Genomic DNA, 25,858 nt, shown 5'->3' on the forward strand with positions numbered 1-25,858 from the left:
CTCAGATCCACGAGAACTGTAGTGAGAGACTGATTTGTGCCACAGCTTGGCACTAGTGACTAAAGTAAATGAAGCATTAGGCCACACGAATTGTACTTTAACCTTTGTTTTTATCTACAGAAATGTAACCAGTAGATAAGGAAGTATAAGTAAAACTTTAACTACAGAATATTCTGTAACGAAAGATAATAAAACGTCTTAAGTCACAGATGAAAAGGGTGCCTGGAGGCTGCAGAAGCATATCAGAAGAGAAGATCCCAGACACTATGAATAGGATTGGATGAGCAGAATTGCCATCAGGAAATCAAGCAGCCTACAGCAGCTATAAAAGCCAGTAACAACCGATAGTCAGGGCCACTCTTCAGAGGCACCCAGCTCAAACTGTAACTACTATTGAATATTAAACGTACTAGAAGAAGGAACTCTGATTCTTTTACTGAAGTGGAACCTAGGCACCAGCCCTGTTGAGGTGCCATCAGCATAATTCCTTCCACAGTCTAGGTGGCAACTGTATAATTCCTACAGGAGGACTCAGGGCAGGCACTAGAATCACTGCTCCAGCTTCAAATGCAAACCTTTATTTTCATGTTTCAACTTGAATTAAGATAAGATTCAGCTACTTCACCATTTAAGCTTTCTGCATAACTGAAAACTAAATGTTTGTTTTATGTTAAAAATTTTAAAGGGCTGTAATCAGTGGTGTAGTTAATACCTAACTTTTCCTGACCTCAACTGCTTATAGAGTCACATTTTTACAAGGAGATAAGCGATCATTCAATTCAGCCAGGAGCTAAAGGCTGAATTATTTGCTCTTCGGGTCAAATATCAGTTACTCTCTAGGGTAAGACTCCTTAATTGATAGCCCAGTGGTCCACACCAGAGACAAAAAGGACAACAAAATGGCCTTATCAGCAACTTTAGCTTAAGGCAAACCTACCTATTAAAAAAAAAAAAAAAAAAACAACAAAAAAGCCAAAAAAACAGTTGGCAGCTGTGTTCTTTCATTCTTTCTTTCACTGCTTTCTCTAGTGGGAATTATTAAACTATTCTAGCTACTGTAGATAGCGATGGTGTTGTTTAGAATCTGCTGTACAGTGGGGCTTCTGGGGCACAGAGAGTAAAAGGGAAATCTGGGGTACAGAAGTAGAGTAGAGTTTCTCTTAAAATATTAGGACAGATTTAGTTTTGGATAGGCATGGACAAGAGGGATATAAAATCTGGGAGGCACAGCAGCTCAGGCTTGAGGGAAAACTAGTGAAGAGGGGACTACAGAAACACTGAGACTTTGGAAGTTAGAAACCTGTAATAGAGAGGAAAAAGGCAGTGTGCAGGTGAGCACGCTCTGTGCCTGGAGTGGAGAGGACAGAACAGAAGTCTTATGGTGTACAAGAGCCTTCTTTAGCTGATTCTGGTCTCTGCCCATTTCTCACCTTAATTTGACTTGCTTAAAAAGTAAAGGAAATACATTTGGGAAAGACCTTTCTTAGCTTCCATTTCCTAGTGCCTATTTTTAAATCCCAGAAATACACCAAAATTGTGATCCAACTCTATGGTACACATTTGCTCACACATAATAGATCAAAGAACAGAAGGGAAAAAAAATGAAAATATTTTGAATAAGTCACCCTACCTGTATCCCCATTCTCTGGATCTGCTTGCTTTTCTTCTATAAACAAATGAAAGCAATATGTAAAACAAAAAGAGGGGAAGAGAGAAAATGCAGAAATAATAATAAAAGTAATATAAATCATGCATTAAAAAGAAAAATTAATAAAACCCACCAAATTAATTTAATTTGATGAGATTAGTCAGCCAACCAATTATGGTGCTCTACATCCAGTGGCATATTCACTGCATGCTAATGTATACAGTTGTGCACTTTTACTGGAGACTTACTGGAGGGACCTCATGAGTATTTTGTGCACTTCTGGAATCATTACCACACTCAACACAAGAGAGAGCAAGGCAGGTGTCAGACACAATTACTTTACAGTTTCCTTGAATAGGATGACACAAAAATAAAAGTAAAAAATCCACTTGTGTTGTTCATTTTATGCAGTGCACACACAATGTACAGTCTAATGGTTCAAGCATAAAAATTGAATGTGTCAGAATTTTTCAGTAAGTAAATCTTCATTGGTTTAATCAATTCTCATAGCTTCTACAGGTTAGAAGGTTTAATAATGGTAGCACTGTAGCTTGTCTTAGACTTAAAAAATTACAAAGAACAAAAGGCACTAACAGCAATACTCAGGACCCAGTTCATGCACATAAATCCAGCTAACTGATGCCAACAAATATTCTGAATGCATATCAAAGGTTGTAAATGGATCAGGGCATTCCTCTGTCACAAAGAAATGAAAATACATTGGATCCCTGTCAAATAGCTTGTCAGCTCATAAATACTGCACTCTGAAATCCAAGTTTGGTAATTAATGTGAAAGAATTCTAAGTCAAATGAAATCTACTTTAATTAGAAATACATTAAGTTTTAAACAGACTCTCTGTTTCCTTTTCTTACTGTAAGTCAAAATGATATTAAATTCAATTAAAAGAAGCCCATGAATATGGAGCAACAACCCCCAAGCTACAAACCAAAAATAGCATGCATTATTAGAATTAAATATTTTTCAAGAATTACTGGCTATTGAGGGTTGCTCACAAAATTATGATCTACTTTATAGTACATAGACTGAAGAGTGAAACAGAGCTGGCATATTTTAAGGAAATACCATTTTGCAGATGGCTACCAAAGCAGAGGATGAAGACATACTTAAAGAGAAATCACATTGGGACAAGTTAGAAGTGTAAGAGAAAAATATGTTCCTGCAGAGAGCATAAATAATGGACCACACTTTGATAGGATCTGGCATCCCATCCTGCGTGGGATCAAGGTTGTTGTTCTGCTGGCAATTCCGAGTGGAACTGTTAGACAAATTAATGGGAAATAGATATGGCAAGTCATAAGCCTACACTTTTGTAAATCAGTGGATGCCAAGTGGGTTCTTGAAACCTCTCCCATTCCCAAACATTTCCTGCCTCATGTTGTACACAGTTTATATATAAGGCCTTTACATTCTTCTACTTTGGCTCTTGGCCTTTGGGCCTATATTATCTATGCAGGTTGTGGATGTGTTTGCTTTTCAAGTTTTCATTTTTTTATTTTTTATTTTTAAATTGCTGTCACCAATATAAAGGTGCAAATACAACACTGTCTTCTACTGCCTCATTACTTTCTAAATCAGAAACCAATTTGATAGCAATACCACTAATTCAACATAATGCAAAATAGATGAAAGTGAAGCAAGTCATTAAAATACCGTCGAGTTTGAGCTCAGACGGAATGATATTTCTAAGTTATTTCATATGTATGTTGAAAAGACGCTTTGCTTTGCCTGAAATATCATCTTAATACAGAAATCTAATAGTATATAGGATAATTCCTTTTTTAAAATGCCTAGAAGCCCATTCATCCATATGCCTGGATGTCTTTAAACCATAAGTCTTTAAACAAAGACATTGTCAAAATAAGGAAAACTTGAAGCCTCTCCGGCTTCCACGTATTCTTGCTCTATATTTAAAAAGTATACAGAAAAATATTTCCAAATTGACTTATGGAAAAGAATACTCTAGTATTAGCAAGCATAAAATTCTATTAGATTCTTGAATTTTGAAAGCATAATTGAAGTGCTGTGACATTTATTAAAAATCTCTACAATAAATAAATCCTTTAGATTTTTGCAAGAAAGGTCATGACATTGGATTTTACTCTCCAAACTGAGGTTTCAGTTGTAATGTGAAGAGCTGACTGAAAGAGTATTGGAAAGAACAGAAGATTGAATTGAGAAAGATCTCACTTGGGTGGGAAGCAGCAGAACTGAACGTTGGTATTGCCCATTGACTAAATAAAACTAATAACTTCTCAACAGCAAAGATCTTCACAGCAGCTACGGGCCTTGTCATCACCTCTTAAAAGAATTCAGAGCAGGTTCAGAATGTTGATGCTTTTGGTTCCCCCAGTTATTAGGTTCTCAAATTGAAAAAGCTATGAAAACCCTTTATGTCTTGAAAATGCTAAAACCCAAGAAATCACTATGAGTTGATTTTAAAATGTCTCAAACTGAGTAATATAAAAATGACAAAGAGACCACTCATTCCTAAAAATGTTGATCTATTTCTATTTACAAGACTTCCTCAATATCAACACATAAGCCAATATTTTTCTGTATCACTTGAATTAACCTTGGTTTACAATGTGAAAAGCATATACTGTATCCTGTGGTATAATTATCTCAATTTAAGAACTAAAGCTTTTCAGAATTAAACAATTTGGAGAAAAATAATCAACGCTTTCATGAAAGTGACATTTCTGTACATAACAGACAATAACTATATGTTTTCAGCTTTATCAGAATATGTACATATTGAAGTGTATTGATGAAATATAGAGATGAACTATAGGGATAGAGAGATTGAAATGTTGAAAGATCCTCTCTCAAAACCTTCTTACACCATCACAGTTGACATTGCTATTATAATGACCAGTGACATTTCATAAAATAGTAGACACAGCCATGTTCCCCTCATTTTGTAATGGTCTGTTCTTTCTAACAGGTACTAATATATCTGATAGGTATTTAATGATTTAACATGTATCTGGAAGATAAAATGAACAGAAAAGAATTTTAATCAAGAGACTCGTATAGACTTAACAAGAACTAAAACTGATCTAAAATGGCCTTGATCAGCTACCTTTCCTTGAAAACACCTTAACAAAATGAGCTCTGCTATTCTGATGGGAACCTGGAGGTGTCATGGCCAAGGCACCCCAGCAGGCTTCACTCACCTCGCCCCAAGAATTCCCATGGAGTAGGGACCCCAAGTCCCTTGGAGCAGAACATGACAATCTCCATACATATCCAAATAGAGTAACAGTTCCACAGGAGAATCAAGATAGCAGACTTCTCCCTAGCCATGGATACTGATGGCAGCATTGAACAATTGCTCAAAAATTGTTGGATTCCTTGGAAGGATAAGGGGGAGCTTGACTCTGCAGCCTTAAGGTTACAACTGGGAGGTGCTGGGCTTAATAGTCTTCCTCCCAGGGTTTCTGCCTTCCTCACATCCGACTGCCCCAAACTTGAGATTAGAGCCTGGTTCTTTCTTGAACTGTCTCTCCTGCGATGATTTTTAGCTATGTACGGATCGGTTCAAAAGGTTGGTTCAGGATAGTACTTTCACCTGGGATCCAGAAGAAAGAGATTTGCATCAGCCCAGGCTGGGACCTAAAATAAACCTAGACTCTCTTGCTTTTAAAGAAATTGCAGCCTCCAGCACTGGAGGATGTGCATCTTACTGCAACAGACAGACGTGGAACTCCTTGTTTGTCTCTAAGTTTAAGCATAAGACAGGACAAAAGCATAAAATGTTTTACACTTCTATTTCTCATATTTGCAAACATGTAAAATCAGCAATATGACTAGCAATTGTATTTATAGAGTGGATAAATTAGCTTAAGCACTTTATTAAAAATTGAGTCTGATTTTTCAAAGTAGTGCAAATTATTAAATAACATTTTATTTTAAAAATCAGATGTATATGTAGGACCCTAACTTTTGGTAAATACTTTTAGAAGTGCTAGCCAAATTTCTTACTAGAGATTTCTCTTCAAATGCTATTTATGAGAATAGAGGAAAAATCAATTCTATACTGAAAAAAATCCCTGAAACAATATTCTTATCAAAACAGGCAAAGGAAACAAGATTGTCCCCTAAAAGCAAAATTTAAGTTATTTGATTTGAACATCAAAACTTCTCAGTTAAAGGTCTTGCACACAAAGGATTACATTTCCTCCTATTTCCAGAGCCATTCCATTTCAATTCTACCTCTAAAAAATTATGTCTAAATTTTGTCATTCTGTCTGTCTACAGTGCAAAAAATATAGCTGCCCAACTGCTACAGATCTAGCAAAATATCAGGAGATGTGTGATATAAATGGTTGATGAACTTTGCTCCAGGGCTTTATGTCCATTGTGTAGCAAATATAAAAAATGTTATTGTTGCAGCAAGCAAGGCCTTTCCAAGAAATCTGTGATCCACATGACAGTCTGAAAAGAATATGGCTGACACCTACAGAAATGTGGAACAAAGAAAAAAACCAAAGGTTGTTTAAGTGGTTTTATATTACTGTTTAAATGAGATTGAAGTGTCAATTACTGTCCTTAAAAGGGAATGCTAGAATGAAGACAATTTCAGTTAGCCAGCTTCCTAGTGGGGGAGCATGGCTTTGCATTCCTGTTTTCTATTTGAGAATTGCTTGATGTTTTGCTGTTTTTTTTTTCTTCTTGGCTTCAAACTTGACACACTAAACAAAGACTGAAACCCGGGGGACATTTCCCAGCAATTAAACAAATTTTTATCACAATGTTTAAACCATGTTAACAATGTTACGTTGGATTCTTTGCAGAATACATGGCATTGCTTAGTAAAAGAATTGAATAAGACAGTGTGGTGATCTAAGCTAGAAAGTTAAAAGAATCTCTATAATGACAGGTTCATAACTTGACAGGGTCAGCTCAGGTCTTCACCACTAAGGATAGATCAGTGCAGCTGGTAAAGGACAAAGGTCTTCTGAAGCAAGCTGGGAAATTCTATTTTGCATGTTTATTAAAGTAATGATTAGGGTTATGACCATGTTTGGGTTTTTTTTTTATGGTATGTGGATCTGTGTCCAAAGTGATTTTTGCAGAGTACTCTGGGATCTTTGTCCTTGCTGACTCATACAAAGGTGTACATACATTTTGGTGACATTTGAAAAATAGAGTGCCCACATGGAAGAAGGAAGAAAGAAAGAAGACAAATATTAGCTGAAACATCCCATTTCACTTGGCCAAAGAATTCTGGCATATCCTCCCTATATGATTTTGAAAATGTAAAAGAAAAATCTCTGAGGAGTCAGTGGGCCCTTACATTCTGTACTCATAAAGATCCATTCAGACCAGCCATGCTATAAACTCTGCATTGTCTTCATGAAAGCCTGAGCATAGTCTTATTGTTAAACTCTGCAACGTCCTGTTTGCCAAGCATGTAAGCTCCTCAGAGCTTCCACCACTGGTATACTCCACAGTATAACCACGGAATATTTCACATTCTGATATAGCCACTTCAAAATATAGGCACAAGCACTTGAAGATAACTATGCCTCTGCATCCAGAAAAAAAAAAAAAAAAAAAACACAACCAGCTATTAATAGACATTATTCAGCCATCCTGAGAATGCAATACATCTTCATTAGCACCTCAGTAACCAGAAATATGGTCAAAGAACACAAACCCAACAGTGGTGCATGCACTTGCATGTAAGTATCAAAAGTAATACAAATTCAACTAGTAAACTTTTACTGATATATATATATAAAAATATAAATATTATATAAATATATATAATATATACATAATGCTACTCTGTCTGTGCGCAATTATGCTCTCATTTTTAATTACATAATCTGATATTTTTACTATTTTTCCTTCTACAGACTGATGATCAGCCTTTATTTACATGGTTCAGTACAGATGGCTATTTTGGGGGTTAGATTTTGATGCCTTTGGTTTCTGGGTTTAATTCTAATAAAAATTAAAAATAAGGACAAAGAGACTCTCAGCCATCCAGTATGATACATCTCTTAGCATAGTAAGTACCTTTAGACTGAGTTTGGAGTTTACCTATCCCTTTGGTTTTTGTTGACCAAATACAGATTTACACTTTAACTGCCTCAGTAACATTCTAAGTCATCAAATTTTAAATGTGCCTGTCAAACAAATATCACAGAAGTCTTCAGAGATGCACAAGTCATCTAATCACATTTGTGCTAAAATGTTACAAATTCCATCTAGAAACTTATTTTCAACATAAGAAAGATGGAAAAAAACCCAAAGCATCATCCTGGTCTTTAAAGGAAAGTGTGTCACTGAATACTGACTATAACAATAGCTCAAGAATAGAGGGGTGTCATGTTCTGTTTATAAAGGGTAAGTATATCACAGTAGATTCACTCTTGGAAAGCCTGAAAAACCTTGCATGATACTGTAGGATAAGAACAAATCCAAGTAACTGTGCTCTTTGTCTTCTACTGCGGTTGATCTCTAAAAGTCTCTCAATCATACAAATTATTTGCCCTTGCTTATTATTAATAGTTTATTTGCCAGACCCTTTTATTGTTTGGCCTTCCACTGTCCAGGGTTATGAGCTCTTCAAATTTGGTCACCCATCTTTAGTAGTGTTTTCTTCATTTGTGTAGGCTTCATCCCCAGCAATCATGTTATTACAAAGAAATATAATTTTCCATAAAAATGATAAAACACAGAAACAAACCATATTTCAAAGTCCTTGTCTATTTGAATTTAATTCTCAAAGTCAGTAAAAACTCTAATCAATCCTTCACATGCTCTTAACAGAGTTTTGCTCCAGATGTTGCAGAAAATAACTGGAATCTCGATTTCCCTGACTTTCATGGCCCTTTAGAAATGGAGCTGTTCCCACTACTCCATCTTCTAACTTTGATTTGCTTCCTTAGAAAGCAGCAACGACTGGGCATTGCTACTCATCCTTTCTCATTCTTGAATAAACCTAGAATTAATTAACCAGCACTATTTCTGCTACACATACAGTGACTGCCTTTTAAATTGTCATGGATCAGCCTTCCCATAGTTTTGGTGATCAATATTTGTATGTAGTTGAGTCAGCTCACATTTAGGCCTAGATTCATTTTGCAAGACTGAAGAATGTTTTCTGTATCTCATGTTTGAAGACCACAGCTGGTATTAATTGCAACTGCAAGTAATTGTTGGCACAACCATAACTGGTTGGTCTGAACCATCTTACTGATGAAAAGATGTATGCTACATCACTAAGGTCTTTGGCAGGCAGGGGCTTACTTCCATTGCTTATATTGAATATACAAAGAGGTGAACAGGCATAAATCTCCCTAACAGTTTTCACAAAACTCAAATCCTATGCAACATATTAAATTATTTCCAAAATGTTATTTTAGAAACAGATTGTGAAAACTCTTACTCGCAAAGCTCCTCCTTCACCCAAGGAAAAGAGGGTTTAGTCATTAAGGATGGATGCTACCAGGCGGTACTGCTGTCAGTTAACAAAATTTATATAAAAATATTATTGCTTGCTAGATTTCTGAACTTGCTTTTGTGCTTGAAATATACAGCATAAGCTTTGCATGCACTCTCATAGGACTTTTGAATTTTAAAAAATCTAGATATTTTCCAGGGAATAAAATTTTCTCATTTTTGCAATTAAAGATTATAATATCCAGAGAGAGGAAATGGCAATATTTTTCTTTCAGTACAATATTAACATATTCAGATAATTAGCTTTCACAACACCTCTTGGTCTAATAACACCTAAAATCACTAGCCAATCCCTTCATTCATGTGAATGTTTGGTAGCATGGTAAATACCGTGAAAACCATTTCCTAATGAAACCTATAAATGGATAATCCCAGTTCCACAATTTTTAAAGCAAATTCTAACACAATGGGATTCTAACACCTTCTAAAGGTATGTCTTTGAAACATCACCTTTGCTTTTAGCTGTGTGCATAGCTACTCAAAGTGCCTTGTACTGAAATATGTAAGCTATTTTGTCATTGAGGTAAAACATGGAAGAGTGCCCATTTCAAACATACATCTGAAAATACATTAATATGCACAAAATAAACTACTTGCTCCTGACTTTAAGGGCAGTAATAATAACTTTTGCAACAGCACTGCTCATCATGTTTTTGCATTTCTGTGCCAGACAGTTAAATTTATCAGTGCTTAAAACATATACTCAACACTGTTGGTCAGTTAAACAGTGTTTTGCAAAAGTGCACCTGATTTGGGAAGTCCAAAAAAGTTAGTAATAGACAGGTATTGCCTTCTCACATAGGTTCAAGAAACAGGTAATGAAAATACATGTTTTTCTGAGACACTAGGTAACATTTTAAGGTTTGATTTCTTCCAACCCCAAGAATCAGATGGGCTGATTCAATATTCTGATTCAATGTATTTATTCAGTCCATAACTCAGAGGAAAGTTCTTGAATAAAAAGGTCCACAACTTTCCTTTTATTTTATTATGAACAGATAGGAAATGGGTTACCCAATCCTTGAATGTCATTTTTTTAATGAAAGAGATTCAGAACCACTGCACAGGAACTGGGAATGGATCATAAGCACAAGGTAAGTAAACTCAGTCTTTCTGCAGAATAATTTATTAATTTCTAATACTGGTGATTTACAGAAAATGGAATTCAGATCCCACTAACAGTTGTCTTCTCTATCCATCTGCAACTTTTTTTCCCCTGTAATTTAAGTGATTTCTATCTTGAGATTTGTTTAATATGGAAACCACAGCAAGTAATATCTGCAAGAATCCATAAAGATAATCTCTGACTCTGATTAGGACAAGAGTGTACCAAAGGTAAAACTGAGGTCTGAAGGAGCTAGCCATAAGAGAGAAAAGACAAAAATGTTTGACTAAATACCACCTAAATTTAACGGACAAGTTAATGGACCCCAAAACTGCTTCAGATTTTAGAAGCTAAATGGCATCCAAGTGGCTTCTCTAATTTGTAGGGATAATAGCAGAGGCACAGGAAATTAATTAGTCAGAGCTTTCACACAGTAATTGTAAAATTTAAATTTTATAGGTGAATTTAATTTACTTAAATATGGGAAATTGCATTGGCGTGCTGACATACTACAACTGAACAAGCAGGGAAATGAGAACAACTACTGCATTTTCAGAGCTAGGATGCCTTGCTAGTCAGCAGTTCTCTGCCAGTAATATAAAGTACATGGAAAATTCAGTAAAATGGCAGGTTAAAATTTGATATGAAAGATGAAGCCACAAGTAATGCACAATATGAAAGAAAAGCCATGAACAATACAGCAAAGCTAGAGCTCTTTCAATATTTTGACTTCTTGCTCTCTCTTGTTATCATAACCTTATGCTTTACACTTTTTGTCTTTTGATCAATAACAACTCTACTCCTAATCAAAATAGCCTCTAGTCAATGAAGCTAAGTTTGAAATTTCAGTGCATGAAATTTAACTTACTAAAATTATTCAGTTCTCAAATTATATCTTCCCCAGGGTGAAAAATAACTATACCAGAGTTTCCATAATTTTTATAGCAGTTTTCAAGTGCAAAGATAAAACAATTTATAGATGGATTTCATGTGCTACTTGGAAGATTAAAGGCTAATTTGTAGATAATGGAGATGGGAAATAAGAACTGATATGACAGAAATTGAATTAGTTTAAAGTCTTTAGGTATAGTACATGTGTCATCAGTTACCTTTTAGCACTTTTTGAAGAGTACATAGTTTATAGGTAATAAAAATTACATAAGCATCTTAAATTCTTACAGTTTGCCAATATTTAAATATATTGAGGGGGAAGAGAGTGAAAAGTATGTGAGGTGAGCTGTGATAAAATCACTTAGGAAAAGTAAAATAAAAAAAAAAAAAAAAAACACAGAGAAAAGCAGTAGAAGAGACAGACCTGAATTTCTTCTCCATGATGATTCCGCTTCTTCTGTGATCACATCGTGTAATGTACAGACATAGACAAAGGAGATGGGCGTGAGAGGATGTATTCAGAAGGTTAAAACTGACACTGAGGGAAAGGGCCAAAAATTGTTTTAGAGAGAATTCTGCAGAGCAGAGTTAGTAAATGGGAAAAAAAATAACACAGACACCAGAAGGAAAAAGAAAGCTGAGGAAGAAGTGGTTAAAATTACTGTTGTTGAAAAAAAACAGTAAAGACAGGGTTAGTATAGAAGCTGAGAAAATAATAAAAGTTATCACTGACAGCAAAGTCAATCCTTGCAATGAAGCTGAAGAAAACGCTGGATGGTAAAAGGTTTGTTAACTAGCATAAACAGTTCTGTTTGTGACTGTTCAACTGTTTGGAATGTTATCTACATGAACATAAGCATTATTTTTCTCTTTCAAGTATTGAACATTCAGTTTAACATCACCAATGGGAAGTCTATTATTAGAGCTTTCAATTATTAAATTGTTGTAATTTATGATGAACGAAACTTCACATATCCAAAATGGAAAACAGATTTTTTTCAAAAGGATATATAAGCTCAGGAATTTCAGAATCCACATAACACACTCTGGAAAGGACTTCATTATTTTAACACTCATTCAAAGGCAATAGTTTCAAGATCAAAGTACAGAACGTGAGAAAAGAGAATGTATAGCTATTAACTACCATGGTCAATTCAGCATACTTTTTCAGAACCAAATGTTACTCTCATCTCACAGAAGTCTAAATTATTGAAAATGCGTGCAAGTTAAATGCCAAAGCAACTATCTCATTACTTACTTTATTACTTTACATTCAGAACCACTGCCATTTCAAACATGGAGAACATCTGAGGGACAGTGTCATTTTCTGTACTGAAAATCTACTTATAGCAAAAGGATGGGAGGAATCTTGAAAAGTAATAATAATTACAGAGAACTGTGACGCTACCATCACTAGCAGAACAAATGCATTCTTCCAAAAATCACCAGAAATAACAAAAATAAATATATATATATATCTAAGGTCTGACCTAATTTCAACTTGCAGTTTGTTAATGAGTCACCAAACATTGCTCATAATTCACTAACACCGCAGATGTTAGATTAAGAATTCCAGAAATGTTCATATACCAAAAAAATATGCTATAATTTTATCCACATTTTGCAGTCAATATTAAGATATGTGACAAATGCAAAATTAGAATAAGCAATATAAATCAACAAAATGAAATTAAAGACAACACTAAATTTCATCTGATAACCACTGTGTCTAAAGGAAACAATTTTATTCTATAGTTGGCAGGTTACAATTTTCATCTACTATCAAATGCCAAGACTGTACCAAAACTCTGTTGTAAACACAAGCAACTTGTAACATATATATTTAGAATGCATTTTTAGGCAATTAAATTTGAATGAACACATGTAAGTGCTATATATGAGATATGTAATATGAAAGCATAGCAGCTGACAGTTCTGACAAAGGATGCTATGTATTCACATGCTAAAAAGAAGTAATGGTGTATAAATATCTTTTTATATGGGCATGTACAATGAATCCATAGGATGAAGTACAAATAGGTAAATACAAAGATTTACTGCTCCATGGTGTATTACAGTTTATATTAATATAGTGTAGCTATAATTGATGTAACTGTTAAATAAATCAGTCATTAATACCACCACCAAAACCCAGCTGAAGTACTTAAAATTTTCTGAAAATGTTTTCTATTACATTTCTATAGCCCTGAAGTAAGCACTTATACTACGTCAAAATCAGTTATTAGAAAGTCTCTATTATGACTCCCTTTATACTTCATTATTTTTGATATCCATAACAATGCATAGCTTTAAGACATATGCTGCATTAAGATAAATACTTTTACAGAAATTTTCAAAGGATATTTGGAGTCATTTCCAAATTAGGAATATGCCTGGTATGGTAATAAAAGGCATTCTAGTAGTGTCAGTGGAGCTCATCATGGATGCAACTGAATACCAGGGAAGCTCCCTTCGAAGATTTTAGAACCAAATCAGCAGTATTCGCCTGCATATAAGTAACATGTACCGATACTTTTTAAAAATTGCATTTTCAGAAGTCCTCATTCAAAGTATTTGTTATGAAAAAAAATATTCACACATCAAAGTGGTAAAAAAAAGTAATTTTTAATTACAAATATTTTTCAATTTTAAGTTTTGACTGATCAAATATATTAGAAGTCTAATAGAAGTCAGAGAGGAAAATAAAAGATAACAGGTATCTTCTCACTGTGTATATCTGTTCAGCTGATATCTCATCTCTTGAGATAAATGGCTTATAATATTTTTGTACTGACTGTTGCAAATATTAATGAATTAGCAGAAGTTGTAGCATGGTAATGCACCAACTTCTTTTAATTAACAATGATAAGAAGGAAATACTAATAGACCGATTAATTTAGACACAATGGTACTTATGCGCATCCACTTCCTTCCAATTAAGAAGCCACGCCATAAATCTCAAACAATAGTTTGAAAATTCTCTGGCTCTGTTGTTTGTAATCCACTAAAATAGATCTTTGTTGATAGAAATACATTAAAATCTGAGAACAAAATCATGGGATAAAATTCTGTTATATTTACATCATGTCAACAGACAGTCTTCATTTGCATAACTATTGCTTTGTTGTGGAACTAGCACTTATTCGAATCAACTGTTCATCTTGATGTATGAGTGGTATGTATAAGTGTATTATACACAGATTTAGAAACAAATGAGACTCTCGATGAATCAACTTATAAAGTAAATGAAACCCAGGTATTGTACTGCAAGTCTGAATAAAACAAAATAAGTACCATCTATTTTATCATGCTTTGATACAGAACTTTTCATTGTAAGTAATGTCACTTACTAAAGAGAAGTTTTTAGGAACTTAGTGTTCAAAAAAACATGCTTGAAACCTTATATAGCAAATGTGCCCATCTGAAATTCTAAAAGCAGCATAGGACAAAAAGATGTAAGTTAACTGCTCTTATTTTTTTCCTCAAGGCTTTTCTTAATTTCAGTTTTTTCTTCTCCTGAAAACCAAAGACATACATGGTCTCAGAAATCTATGTGACTTTCAGGTTTGGAAAACCTCATTTCTGGACACTCTTTACAAAATAAGATGTGCAATAGCATCGTCAAATAGACCTAATCTTAAAACATGGAGGAGACTTTATGATAGGAATGTTCCATGAAGTCTGTATGTTCCGTAAATACATGTCATTAGTGTGGATGTGATTGGACCTGCAGAATGACATAATACATCTAAATCTCAGGAAAGATATTCCCTGACACCATTCAAACTCTGCAATGTTAAGGATTCAGATAAAAGAGGAAGAGTAGATAGCAGAATTGTTAAGAGCAGCAATATTTGTTAAAAGAAGATTTAGAGTGAAAGGCTATTTGACTACATTGAGGTGTGAATAAAATCAGTTTTCCTTAATCTTCTTTAACAGTGATAGGTCACACCTTCCAGTTACCCTTCTTATAGATACAGAACCTGTTCCGCTCCCATTTTTTTTAATGAGGTAATTCCCTACTAGTTAAAGGTGAGTTCTTTATCTTAAAGTGTAAATCCATACACACAAAATCACAGCTGTATACTGTGACAGTATATTGGCAATATACTGACAGATGCCGACTTTCTTCCTTAAACAGATAAGCCAAGGTCTAACTATGATAAAGAAAATACAGGGAAGACAGAAGCAATACATTTAATTTTGCAATTACATAACATATGCTATATATAATAAATATTATATATAATATACACTAGGTAAAGGCAATAATATAGAAAATGTGTGTTATTCCTACCCAAAGATAAGGATAATAGAGAAGGTAGAAAACAACATACAAGAAGAAATCTTAAATATGCTCAGTATCGTGAACTTGATAAATCAAACGAAACCATGTAGACTGCATTACTATTTTATAAATCTCAAAAGATAAACTAATTGAGGAATTCAGAGAGAGATCTTTTATTATTTTGTTTCTCTGAATAAAGTTCATAATTATAAATTTATAAGGGGAAAAAGACAAAATAGTAGTATTTCAAAATATTAATTTACTAGTTACACATTGGAAATATCATAAATTCTGAACAGGTAAGAACTCTCACTAATAAGTTAAGTGATTTAAGTCGTCAAACATCAATATTACTTCAGAAAAGATACCTAACAGCATAGATACAAATACACACTCTATTGTCAATAAAGGATAGATGAGCTATCCTAAATCAGATATCCCCCTATTCTAAATCTATTCTCATCCTAGTAACATCAAGAAGTTTCATCAACTAGAGAATTAGATTGTCCAGGATCTCACATAGTTAACTGCAGGGATAGTTTCCAAAACACAAAAAAGCGTTAAAAGGATATATACAAAAAGGTGTGTTGTTTGTTAGACATTTTCAGGCCAGCTCACTATTTGTGATCCATTGTAAATTACAATTATACCCTGAATTAATGCAAGTTGACTAGGACACTGAAGTGCACTATTTGACTACATCTGTGCCCTACTCACACTGGGACTGCAATTCCCACCCACAGAGTCCCCTTTTCTCTCTGGAATCCAATTCTTTGTTACAGACTAGGCATATTGTCTTTCAAAGTGGTACAGGAAAAAAATGAAAGCAAATTTTAAAATAATCAAATACATGAAAGAACTATCTATTTTAAATACACCATTTATTAATTGCAAGAGGAGTCCTTGGAAAGTGTGCAAACACTCATATTTTTCAAGAAAACAATTAGTCATGCTTTATATTCAATCTCAATTACTTCTCACTTGTCAAAGGTTAAAATATCCTCTTAGATTCTCAACATGTAGCTCATTTTGCAAATTTTATCCACTTCACTGCTTTTCAGATTCCACAGTATCCTCATAAGATCTTTTTCTGTACCTTCCCCAGGCCTGACACAGCACACTGAAACTTCCCAGTCCATTTTTTTCTGGAACCTGTTCTATTGCTCAGTCACTTTTCCTCTTCAGCAATCATAAACTAGTCCATGACTTCGCTCTGCTCCTCTCCTTTTCAGAAACTGGTAATTTTATACCAGCTGCCTTATTTAACTGTAATTTCTGATTTATCCAATGCTTATGATGTCATTTATATGAAGTACTAGTATGCTCTCCCCATTCTGTGTCCTATCATTACTTTGTCTTTTCCAGACTCATTCATTCCCCATTTCTAGCCATATCCCTGTTTTAATAATTCTCAATCTATCATACTTTCAATTCTGACTACAATCTTCTAAAATAACCACCACTTTATTTTGTACTATTTTTAACTACTGTCTTACTACTTCAGCTGATTCCATGGCAATTGATAAACTACAGAATTGTAGTCACATTAAAATTATTTCTGAAGGGCTTTGTCTATGTACAGTCAAGGAATACTTCCACTCATGAGAGAGACATAAAAGTTCCATGGATAAAACAGGACATGATTCCCTTCAAATTGAAAGGCAAGCTATCTATCTATCCACTTACCATTTGTGTATATATATATACATAAGTGTGTATATATATACTTACCATTTGTAAACATGCATTACCTTTGTATTTTCTGATGTGTTTAACCTACCATTGTTATGATTCCTCCAAAACTTTAGTGCTATATTAAAGAAATATATTTTTCCCCCGAATAATTACAAGGACACTCCATTTTTACTTCATTCCATTCATAGATGTATAAATCCATTTCAACTATTCTGTCTCCTCTTGGTCAATCATATTAAAGTATGTCAGCACCTTCCCATGGTTCTGTTCTTCAACTGTTGCTTAGAAGTTAAAAGTGTCTGTGGCAAATGTTGGTTATTTGATGACACTGCAAGTTTCTCAACCGGCAGTGATAATGAAATTGTTACAGGGTTGTTTCCAGATAATAACGATCAAATCTACTGTCGGAAGAACAATAGTGTTTCCTTTGCTATCTCATGCAGGTAATTTCTGCATTACCTGTAACATCTCTGGATGGAGACACAGTTTGCTAGACTGCATTCAGCTTCCAAAACTTTGGATACTGAAACTGGTTGAGCACTTCAAAATCAGTTGACAGGAAACAGAAATAAGTATCACTGCCTTGGTGCCATAAACTATGTGCTTTCTCCCTTTAAATAAATCTAATGGGTTCACAAGAGGCTAGTGATGTTAATAAATTAAAATAACTGCTTTTTAAGAAAAATGGTATATAACCTAAGTTTATCTCTATCAGTACAGGAAACAGTCCCTACCCATAGACTACATCTTTTCCAACTTTTTCTCTTAAGGCCTCCACATATAAAAATTCAAAACCATGAGAAAATGTTTGCATGCTGTGCTTTTTTTTTTTTTTTCTTTTTTTCTTTTTTTCTTCATTAACCAAATAAATGTGATTAGATGACTAGAGCTTTATTCACTTTATTTCATATGCTATCTATCACAGCTCAGAGGCAGGGGTGCTGAAAGTCGAAATGGTTAATAATATCAGATAGAAACACATAACTATTCCACACGCTCTTTGATTCAGTGGTGTCCTGAGAATGCAGTATTCTCTGACAGAGTGCTGACATCGGCTAAAGGAAGAGCACACACATTCAGGACATGGCTTGAATTTTGATGTTATACTTACTTATGATTCTGCAATTTTACCCTTCCAATTCTTCAAAATCTTGGCATAAATACAAGTGACTCTGTAGTATATGGAACAACAGTTTTGCAAATTGCCTCAGAAATTAGAGATTAGAGGAACTGTTAAGAAAACCTGTTGATTTCTGATATTCAAGAACAGGAACTTTATCAGCATCTTCTATTGAAAAGCCTGAAGCCTAAGAACCATCTTACTTCTTTATTTAATTATCTTAAATTGTCCTGCAACAGATTAGCTAATCTCATTTCTACTCATCCATATTTCTTGACTATTAATGCTTCACGTGATACAGTATTACTGTTATTCTCTTCTGTTATTTGGAATTATTTTTATTATCTATTTATATTTTTGTCTACAATTTGCTCACAATCTCAGTTCTTCTCTCAAGGTATTTATGTAATCAATATCTATTTTTTCTCACAGATTTTCTTAAATGTATTACTGCCATGGCTATTTCCATGTGACTAGTTAGGTTAAATGCTTAACAGACAAACTGAGCTCAAAAACGGGAGAAGCTTCCGTAACAGACTATAACAGAAAAATCTTTGTATGAAAAGGCAATCAAAACAGGGCAATAGCAATATGAGGTGCCCATATTCCTCCTTGCTTCTCTCTGCAGACTGCCAACTGCAGCCAGGCACTAAGTTGTACTAGTATCATCTGGCTGTTTTCTGTGTAAACAGAACATTTAAAGCATTCTCAGATGACAAATAGCACAGCCCTGTACAGAGGGTAAATCTCATATTGGAAAGCTTCAAGGAATTTGAGGGTTCCTTAGGTAGATTCCATCAGGCTACATCACTGGTACATCGTCGTCACAGATACAATATATCTCAACATTCAGGAGTGAGTATAGTGTTATGGCACCTCCTTTCAGATATCCTAATTGCTATGTTTTGAAAATGAAGTGTTTGCAATGATATAGGAATGTCTACAGGGGACAGTAGTGTGCCACATATAGCAGATAATGGAAATCCTGGAAGCTGCATTGCTTTGTCACACTGGTACTCCTCTACTTCTGCCACTTTAGTACACAGGGCTTTTTGACAAAGAGAATCAGTTTGGAAAAGCATCCTACAAATACATGTATGCATTATTTGGTGCCCATTGTAGAGTGTTCAGAACCACCTCAGATGTTTCTGCCTCATGTATTGTTGTCCTATGTGAACATACCATGGAAGACATTACCGATATGCAAATCAGAGCAGATTTACACTCTTATCAGGCATCAGCCCTCACAGAAAGACCTAGGACTGTAGAGTGCAGAACACAATTTTAATTCAACTTTGTATCTATTCTAGACTTTGGCAATTGCAACTTGCTTTCCAAACCAATTCTGTGTATTCCCTGCAGCACTGGAGACCAGTGGTACAGTTCCAGAGGGAAAAATAGATAAAAATCAGGTAACTATTGGTTTAATATACAAAACACTTCTAAAGTGACAACTTTTTAATGTCCATATTTGTTTCTGATTTCTATTCGTCTAGGCTTTTTTTATCTTAGAATGACAAGATTTCACACATTCCAAAATCTAGAATAGAATGCCCCAAGAGAAGCCACCTAACAAAATATGGCTCCTGTTTCTAAAAAATGGGTAGGTGGCTCTAAAAAGGTATTGCTAATAAATATGAATGTGCCATCTGCCTAGACCACAGTTCTAAGCCCACCTCAGCTGAGAGATGGAGATAATGTTCTTACCTAGCTACTATGTAAGGGAAAAGTCTGGGCAGAGGCATTATTATATAAAACTCACTCTGGAAAGGCAACAGTGAAGATCTGTAGACACTGTATTTTGGATCTGTCATGCAATAATTAAAACACCCAGCTGGAAAAGAAGATACACTGCGTTTTGATCCTGACTCTTAAATGCAGTACTTGTTTTATCCTGTAACCTCCTCTGATGCATTAAAAAGTCAGGGAACAGAAAATGCAACTGTGGGTCTGGCCTTTTTCAGCCAGCTTCCCTAATTCCTAGGTTACAAAGTCAGTCCAGATTTTGCTGCTCTTCTTCAGTTCTGTCCTCTTGCACTTTCAGCTGTACAATAGTTGAGGTTCAACAAAAAGATAGAGATGAAGAATTGCACTTTATACTTGGGGTAGAAGAAAGTTTGTGATAAGTTTTTAGTTCAGAAGAAATCCATTCATATACAGGATGGAGGAAGGAAGAGTTCTCTTAGATTTGAGAACTCCAGCCATATGGAGATATAAAATGCATCTCGTATTAAAAATTACATCAGAACACTGTTTCTGCCATGTGTGATGGTGCAAGAAGATTTCAGATTCGAGTCTTTAGAAGATGACTTTCCCACCATACATGCAGTAGATACCTTGATTTGGTCAACTAAATAAGAATCAGCATAACTCATACTTGGATTCCTGAGGCTTGCACACATAGATAAATCATAACAAAATTCAAAACTAAAAAGCAAACTAAGTCTAATATTGTGCCAGAACACTTCTTTTCTAATGCATGTGCATTCTAACACAATTCTTTACAAAAGCAAATCTATTTTGGCTATTCTAAAACAGAACTATGTAATCTAAATGGTCTCTACATACTATAAATTTCACACCAAAGTGAAAAAAAATAAGGTACATCAAGCACACACGCATTACAAAAGCATGAAATGTGTTTTTATAGTCTCATGCTTTCATGTGGTTTTCCAAACCCTGACAAACCTGGCTCAGAATGGTGTTTCTTTGTCGGCAATGGTTTGTCATCAGTTATTGTACCATTCACCTTTTTCTGCTGGTCCTCCCATGTAACTTCTATCATAAACCAAAAAAAAATCAGAAATATTATGTAACTTACATTAGAAGACACCTAATATCATTTGGGACAACTTGATCTAAACAAAAGTATTATCATTAACATCGCAAAAATTTAGATTAGTTCTTAGAGGCCTGTGGTGGAGAGAATTAGTAAACATCTTAAACAGAATATACCATACGAAAGTTAGCATCTATGTGACTTGGCAAATATTCTGCTCTCTTTGATATTTAACAATTGGAATAAAAACCCAGGAGGTTATTTACACAATAATTTCTTCCATTTTTAAAATTTAGTATGCTATATTCTATGGCTTCTTACAGTAACTCTGTGCTTCTGTAAATTAAAAATGAAGTTAAAAATATTTTGGTAAAAAAGTCTTTGCAAAGATATAATGTAAACAAACAAACAAACAAAACAAAACTGAACCAGCAATCATGTATGTTTACTTTAAATTGACAAAGTATTTTTAACAATTAATTGTTAAACCAAAACCAGGTTGGAATTACTTTCTAAATCTGGAATTTAATTTAAATTCAGTTTTTATTTTAGGCAGATTAAGTTACTCAATAACAACACTCTTGCTAATTATGGATCCTATATCTTGAAACCAGCATTTCTGACCTAACCGCTCAGAAAAGAGCTATAAATAGGAGCACGTACACTCTCCTCCAGATTGAGACTCAATTCTCTAGACTTGCAAGACATTAGTCTTTCTGAGGTTGTCAGATATTTTTGGTCTACACTTTAATTCTCCATCTTCTGACAGTTAAACTGTGTGGTTAGCATAATACTGTAGGTTTTAAACCTTTCAGTATCTCATGCCAAAACCAAATCTAGACCAATTAACGAGACAGATGCAGTACCCAATTCCAATTTTGCTTTGGGCTGTTAAGAATCTGCTTATTTCACTCATCCCAGAAAGCGCAAAGCTCTTCACAGCCATTGCCCACAGATATAACCACTTTTATGGTCACAGAAATAGCCAGTGATGCAGAAGAATATGATAGGTATGGAATACATTTTTAATCTTACAAATTCAAAATAAATTGACATAAAGTGATATTAGCTTATGACTGTTTTTTCTTTTTAAATGACACTGATGGATATCTGGCATTCAAAATGTAAACATGAAGAAATATTATCTGTAGACATCCTGCAGCCTTCTTAATTGTGGCTGTTGTTGTTCTATGACAGGCTGCTGTCCTATAAAGGGTGGCTTTGATTTCTGAAAATGATGGAGTTGTAGGCTTCAAGTAATACATCAACAAAATTGTCAATATAATGATTTTATGACACCACAGATATGCATGCTGAAACAGAAACTGTCATCTTTGAAGTACCAAGTACATACTAAATAAGGAATTTCAAACAGAACATTCTGTTTCCAAACTGTGGAAATTAAATCTTATTGTGTTTCTTCCTAACAAAAATGTGATTCCTTATGAAAATACACATTTAGTAACAAAATATTTACTGATGCCATGTATGCTTCCTTTTTCCTGGGTGAGTCCAAAAGTGTCTTCTTAACTAACACACATAAAAGAGTTTAATGACCTGTGTAAAACTACCTCTGAATTTAAGGAATAGTCACTGCTAGGAAAAAACAACATTAGACAATAATTTAGGATAAATAATGGAGGTACTTAGAATAAGATGAAAAGTAGGCAGACAGTAATTTCAAACACAGGAATTTCTTGGCATATATAATGGACAGTCTAAATACTGAAGAATATCAGGAAGCCCAGAGTGATTTTCACGTTAGCTTTAGGGCAGTTTTAGAAGACAGGACCTTCTTGTTCAGAACCTAAAAACTGTAGTTTGCTCAGCACCAAAATCACTTTTCATATCAGAGTTCCCTACAAAAAGAAAAGCTTTCCTAAGCCTTGTTAATTTTCTGAGATAAGTATCTAGAAAATAATTAACCCACTTGGGAGCACTCTGTAAGTGCTTCTATAATAACACTTGAATTGACAAGCATGACAAAATAAATACCAAATACAAATATATCTCTTAGAGTAAGTATTTTTGCCATGTGTTAACCTTAAAAATGGAAAAAAAAAAAAAAAAAAACAAACAAACAAACCGAAAAGCTATTACAAAAGCAAGACAGGCTACTTTTTAATGTTTATACTAAAAGCAATAATATGAGGAGGTAAACACTTTCAGAAATGTTCCAATGACCATCCTTCTAGAGCTGTAGCTATTCTTATGGCATGTTAGCATTAAATTCAAATGGCTGCTTACTTTTATCACCAGTTAATTACAACTCCTATATTTAGTATATATAGATCAAAGGTATTCCAGATCAGGTGAAAAGCTTCATTGAGTTCTAGAACATCGCAAGAGTTTGGTTAGTAATGGTTAATATTTTAACTGAGAAATAAAAATAGATATATCCATTAGATTTACTCCAACATTTAACCTTTTCTTCACTATTTTCTAATTCCATTTTCATCTGCATGCTCTTCAAACTTAAGAGAATATGTTGTTTAATAAGAACTTTCTGTTTGGGAACTAGTAAGAGATGCTGACAAATAGGAAAAATGCTAAATGTCACTGCTACCCATGCCCTCTCTGGTTAGATAAATATGCATTATAGTCACTAAAATCTCTTTTTTCCCCCAAGGCAAAGGGCCACCACCTATCCCTTTGCTGTTTTAACCAAGCCAACTTTGGTCAAACTGTAAATATTAGGAAAGAAACCATACAGTTTTCTAATTCATCATTCACCTCCTACCACTTTCACTTCCCATACATATGAACTTCAGTCTGTCTTCTGTTGCGATAATCAGTTTTGACTTACGTATAAAGAAAGGTGTAAAATTATTGAATATTTATACAAACAGACCTTCTAGATGATATAAAATATGAGATCCTTGAGTCAGAATATTTTAGTTATCTGATGCACCTTTGGGGCTAGAAGGATTTGACAGGTGCACTGATCCAGATCTTTCCCACCAGTATGGAAGGAAAAATCTTTAGATGTTTCATTAGATGCAGTTGTTGCACCTACCCCCTGGGCACTGCTCACCACAGTGAGTTATGTAGCTGGGCTCTCCTTGCTGCACATCAGGACGACACTTAGTTGTGTGCTTTGCCCTCTTGAGATTGATACTCACTTGTGCTGCCTGTAAGAGCGGGGCGGTGCACTCAAGTACATCTAGTGTTAAGTACAATCTCAGCATTTCTTACGTTTTTGTTTAGAGTACTCAATATGAAAAATATTAAAAATATGGAAATAATATGATAAATATAGTTGCGTATCTCCAGTTTTTTGGAATTTCTAAATATGACAACTTAGCATCAGGAATGTTGCAGTTGAACTGGAATGATGCAGCAAACTGCAGAAGTACAAGATGATGCAGCAAAATATCAGATGCTAACAATGAGGAGTTTTCTTATGCAAATACTGTCCCCCCCTCCTTTCTTTTCTCCATAATACAGACAGTAATAGCCCTCTTCACAATTACCCTTTGCTTGAAATATTTTTATATACTTTCTGTTTTACTTGAATTCGTATTTTCTTATTAAATCCACTCAGCTTTTATATTCTTATCAGCACCTAAAATTTCTGCGAACGAATATTTATCAGTGCATTTCTAGTTTTAGGCTTTTAATTAGGTTATCATAAAGTCTTCACTTTTTCATTAGTACATACTTAATTTAGTGATCGTTTCCTGCAGATGAAAAATCCTCAGAACTTCTTTCTATTTTTAATTTCATAAGATGAATGCTCAGAAAGGAATTACGTTCTTAATAACATATAGTGACAACTGCTGTAAAAATGAGTCAAAAGTGGATCTGGCTACTGCTTCTTAAACCCAAAGCAGCACAATAACAAGCCATTAGAACTGTGGGATAAACTGTCAAATGCTGAGAAACTCTGGAACCAGATACTTGAAAACTTTAACTAGTGCATTAAGAACACAAGAAGAATAATTAATTAATGACATAAAAAGGCTAAATTTAAAGCTTTAATTTACAAAGCAAAGTCCCTAAGAAAATAAAAAAAACCCGCTATCAGTCTCAAGAGTTCACAGAAAGAAATATTCTCAGCTGTGTCAAACCTCTACTCGAGGAAAGCAAATGGCTTCAAGTCACGATACGTGAATTGTCCCAGACATACTACATTATCTCTGGAATGAATCCAGTCCCACCTTGCACCACCAACATGCTGCTAAAGGCATCAAGATTAGCTCCAAGTGACACAAAGCCAGCAATGAAGGTTTTACGCCAGACTACTGCTGCTCCTACATCAGAGAAACCTCCAGATGCCTCAGTAAAACAGCACTGATGTCTCACTACCCTGCTGCAACAGGAACTAGATTTGTCCAATATCTGAAGACAAATAACAACACATATAGTCTTTTTGACAAACTTAGAGCAAGACCTCCTGTCTCTCCGGGTGACATTATACAGCAAATCTTGGGACACCATTTTTCAGCTTCCTCTTTTGACACAGTAACAGTTGATCTATATTTTTTCCTCCATACACAGGAAGAATATATTAAATAATGATTCTATACATTAGAGCTCAAGGAATTCATCTGAGACGTGATGATCCATGTTTCCTCCAAGGAATGAAATGGGTCTTGCATCTTAGAACATTGTCCTAAAAGGCAAGGACAGCACCTCTCCCTTCTGTCTTTTATGAGCACACCCCCACACCCCCACACCACCCCCCCGCCACACACACACACCCCCTCTCTTCACACACACCCATCCCCACACTCCTCTTCACATGGAAGTAGTTTGCAAATTTGAACCAAATCAACAAATGAATGTTGGGATACATTAATAACATTTTAAAATAAATAAATTTTTGTTCATA

At 34.6% G+C, this 25,858-nt stretch overlaps 1 protein-coding gene across 50 annotated transcripts in view; it reads right to left on the minus strand.

Moving 5' to 3' along the window:
* The window catches only part of RIMS2 (regulating synaptic membrane exocytosis 2), a 483,921-nt gene that overhangs the window by 99,299 nt on the left and 358,764 nt on the right, over nucleotides 1–25,858 (minus strand). For 28 of the 50 annotated variants that reach the window (XM_042785725.1, XM_032987991.2, XM_032987971.2 and 25 more), the window contains 3 exons: nucleotides 20,934–21,023; nucleotides 11,567–11,599; nucleotides 1,631–1,666 (listed from right to left, as the gene is read on the minus strand). The exons of 6 other annotated variants lie outside the window; for them this stretch is intronic. In XM_042785725.1, the coding sequence (XP_042641659.1) occupies nucleotides 1,631–1,666; nucleotides 11,567–11,599; nucleotides 20,934–21,023 (159 nt within the window). The remainder of the gene's footprint in view (nucleotides 1–1,630; nucleotides 1,667–11,566; nucleotides 11,600–20,933; nucleotides 21,024–25,858) is intronic. 16 more of the 50 variants (XM_032987994.2, XM_042785726.1, XM_042785730.1 and 13 more) reach the window with 6 other exon arrangements.

The sequence above is a fragment of the Tyto alba genome, unplaced genomic scaffold (genome assembly GCF_018691265.1).
Source record: "Tyto alba isolate M040663 unplaced genomic scaffold, T.alba_DEE_v4.0 Super-Scaffold_9, whole genome shotgun sequence".
NCBI lineage: Eukaryota > Metazoa > Chordata > Aves > Strigiformes > Tytonidae > Tyto > Tyto alba.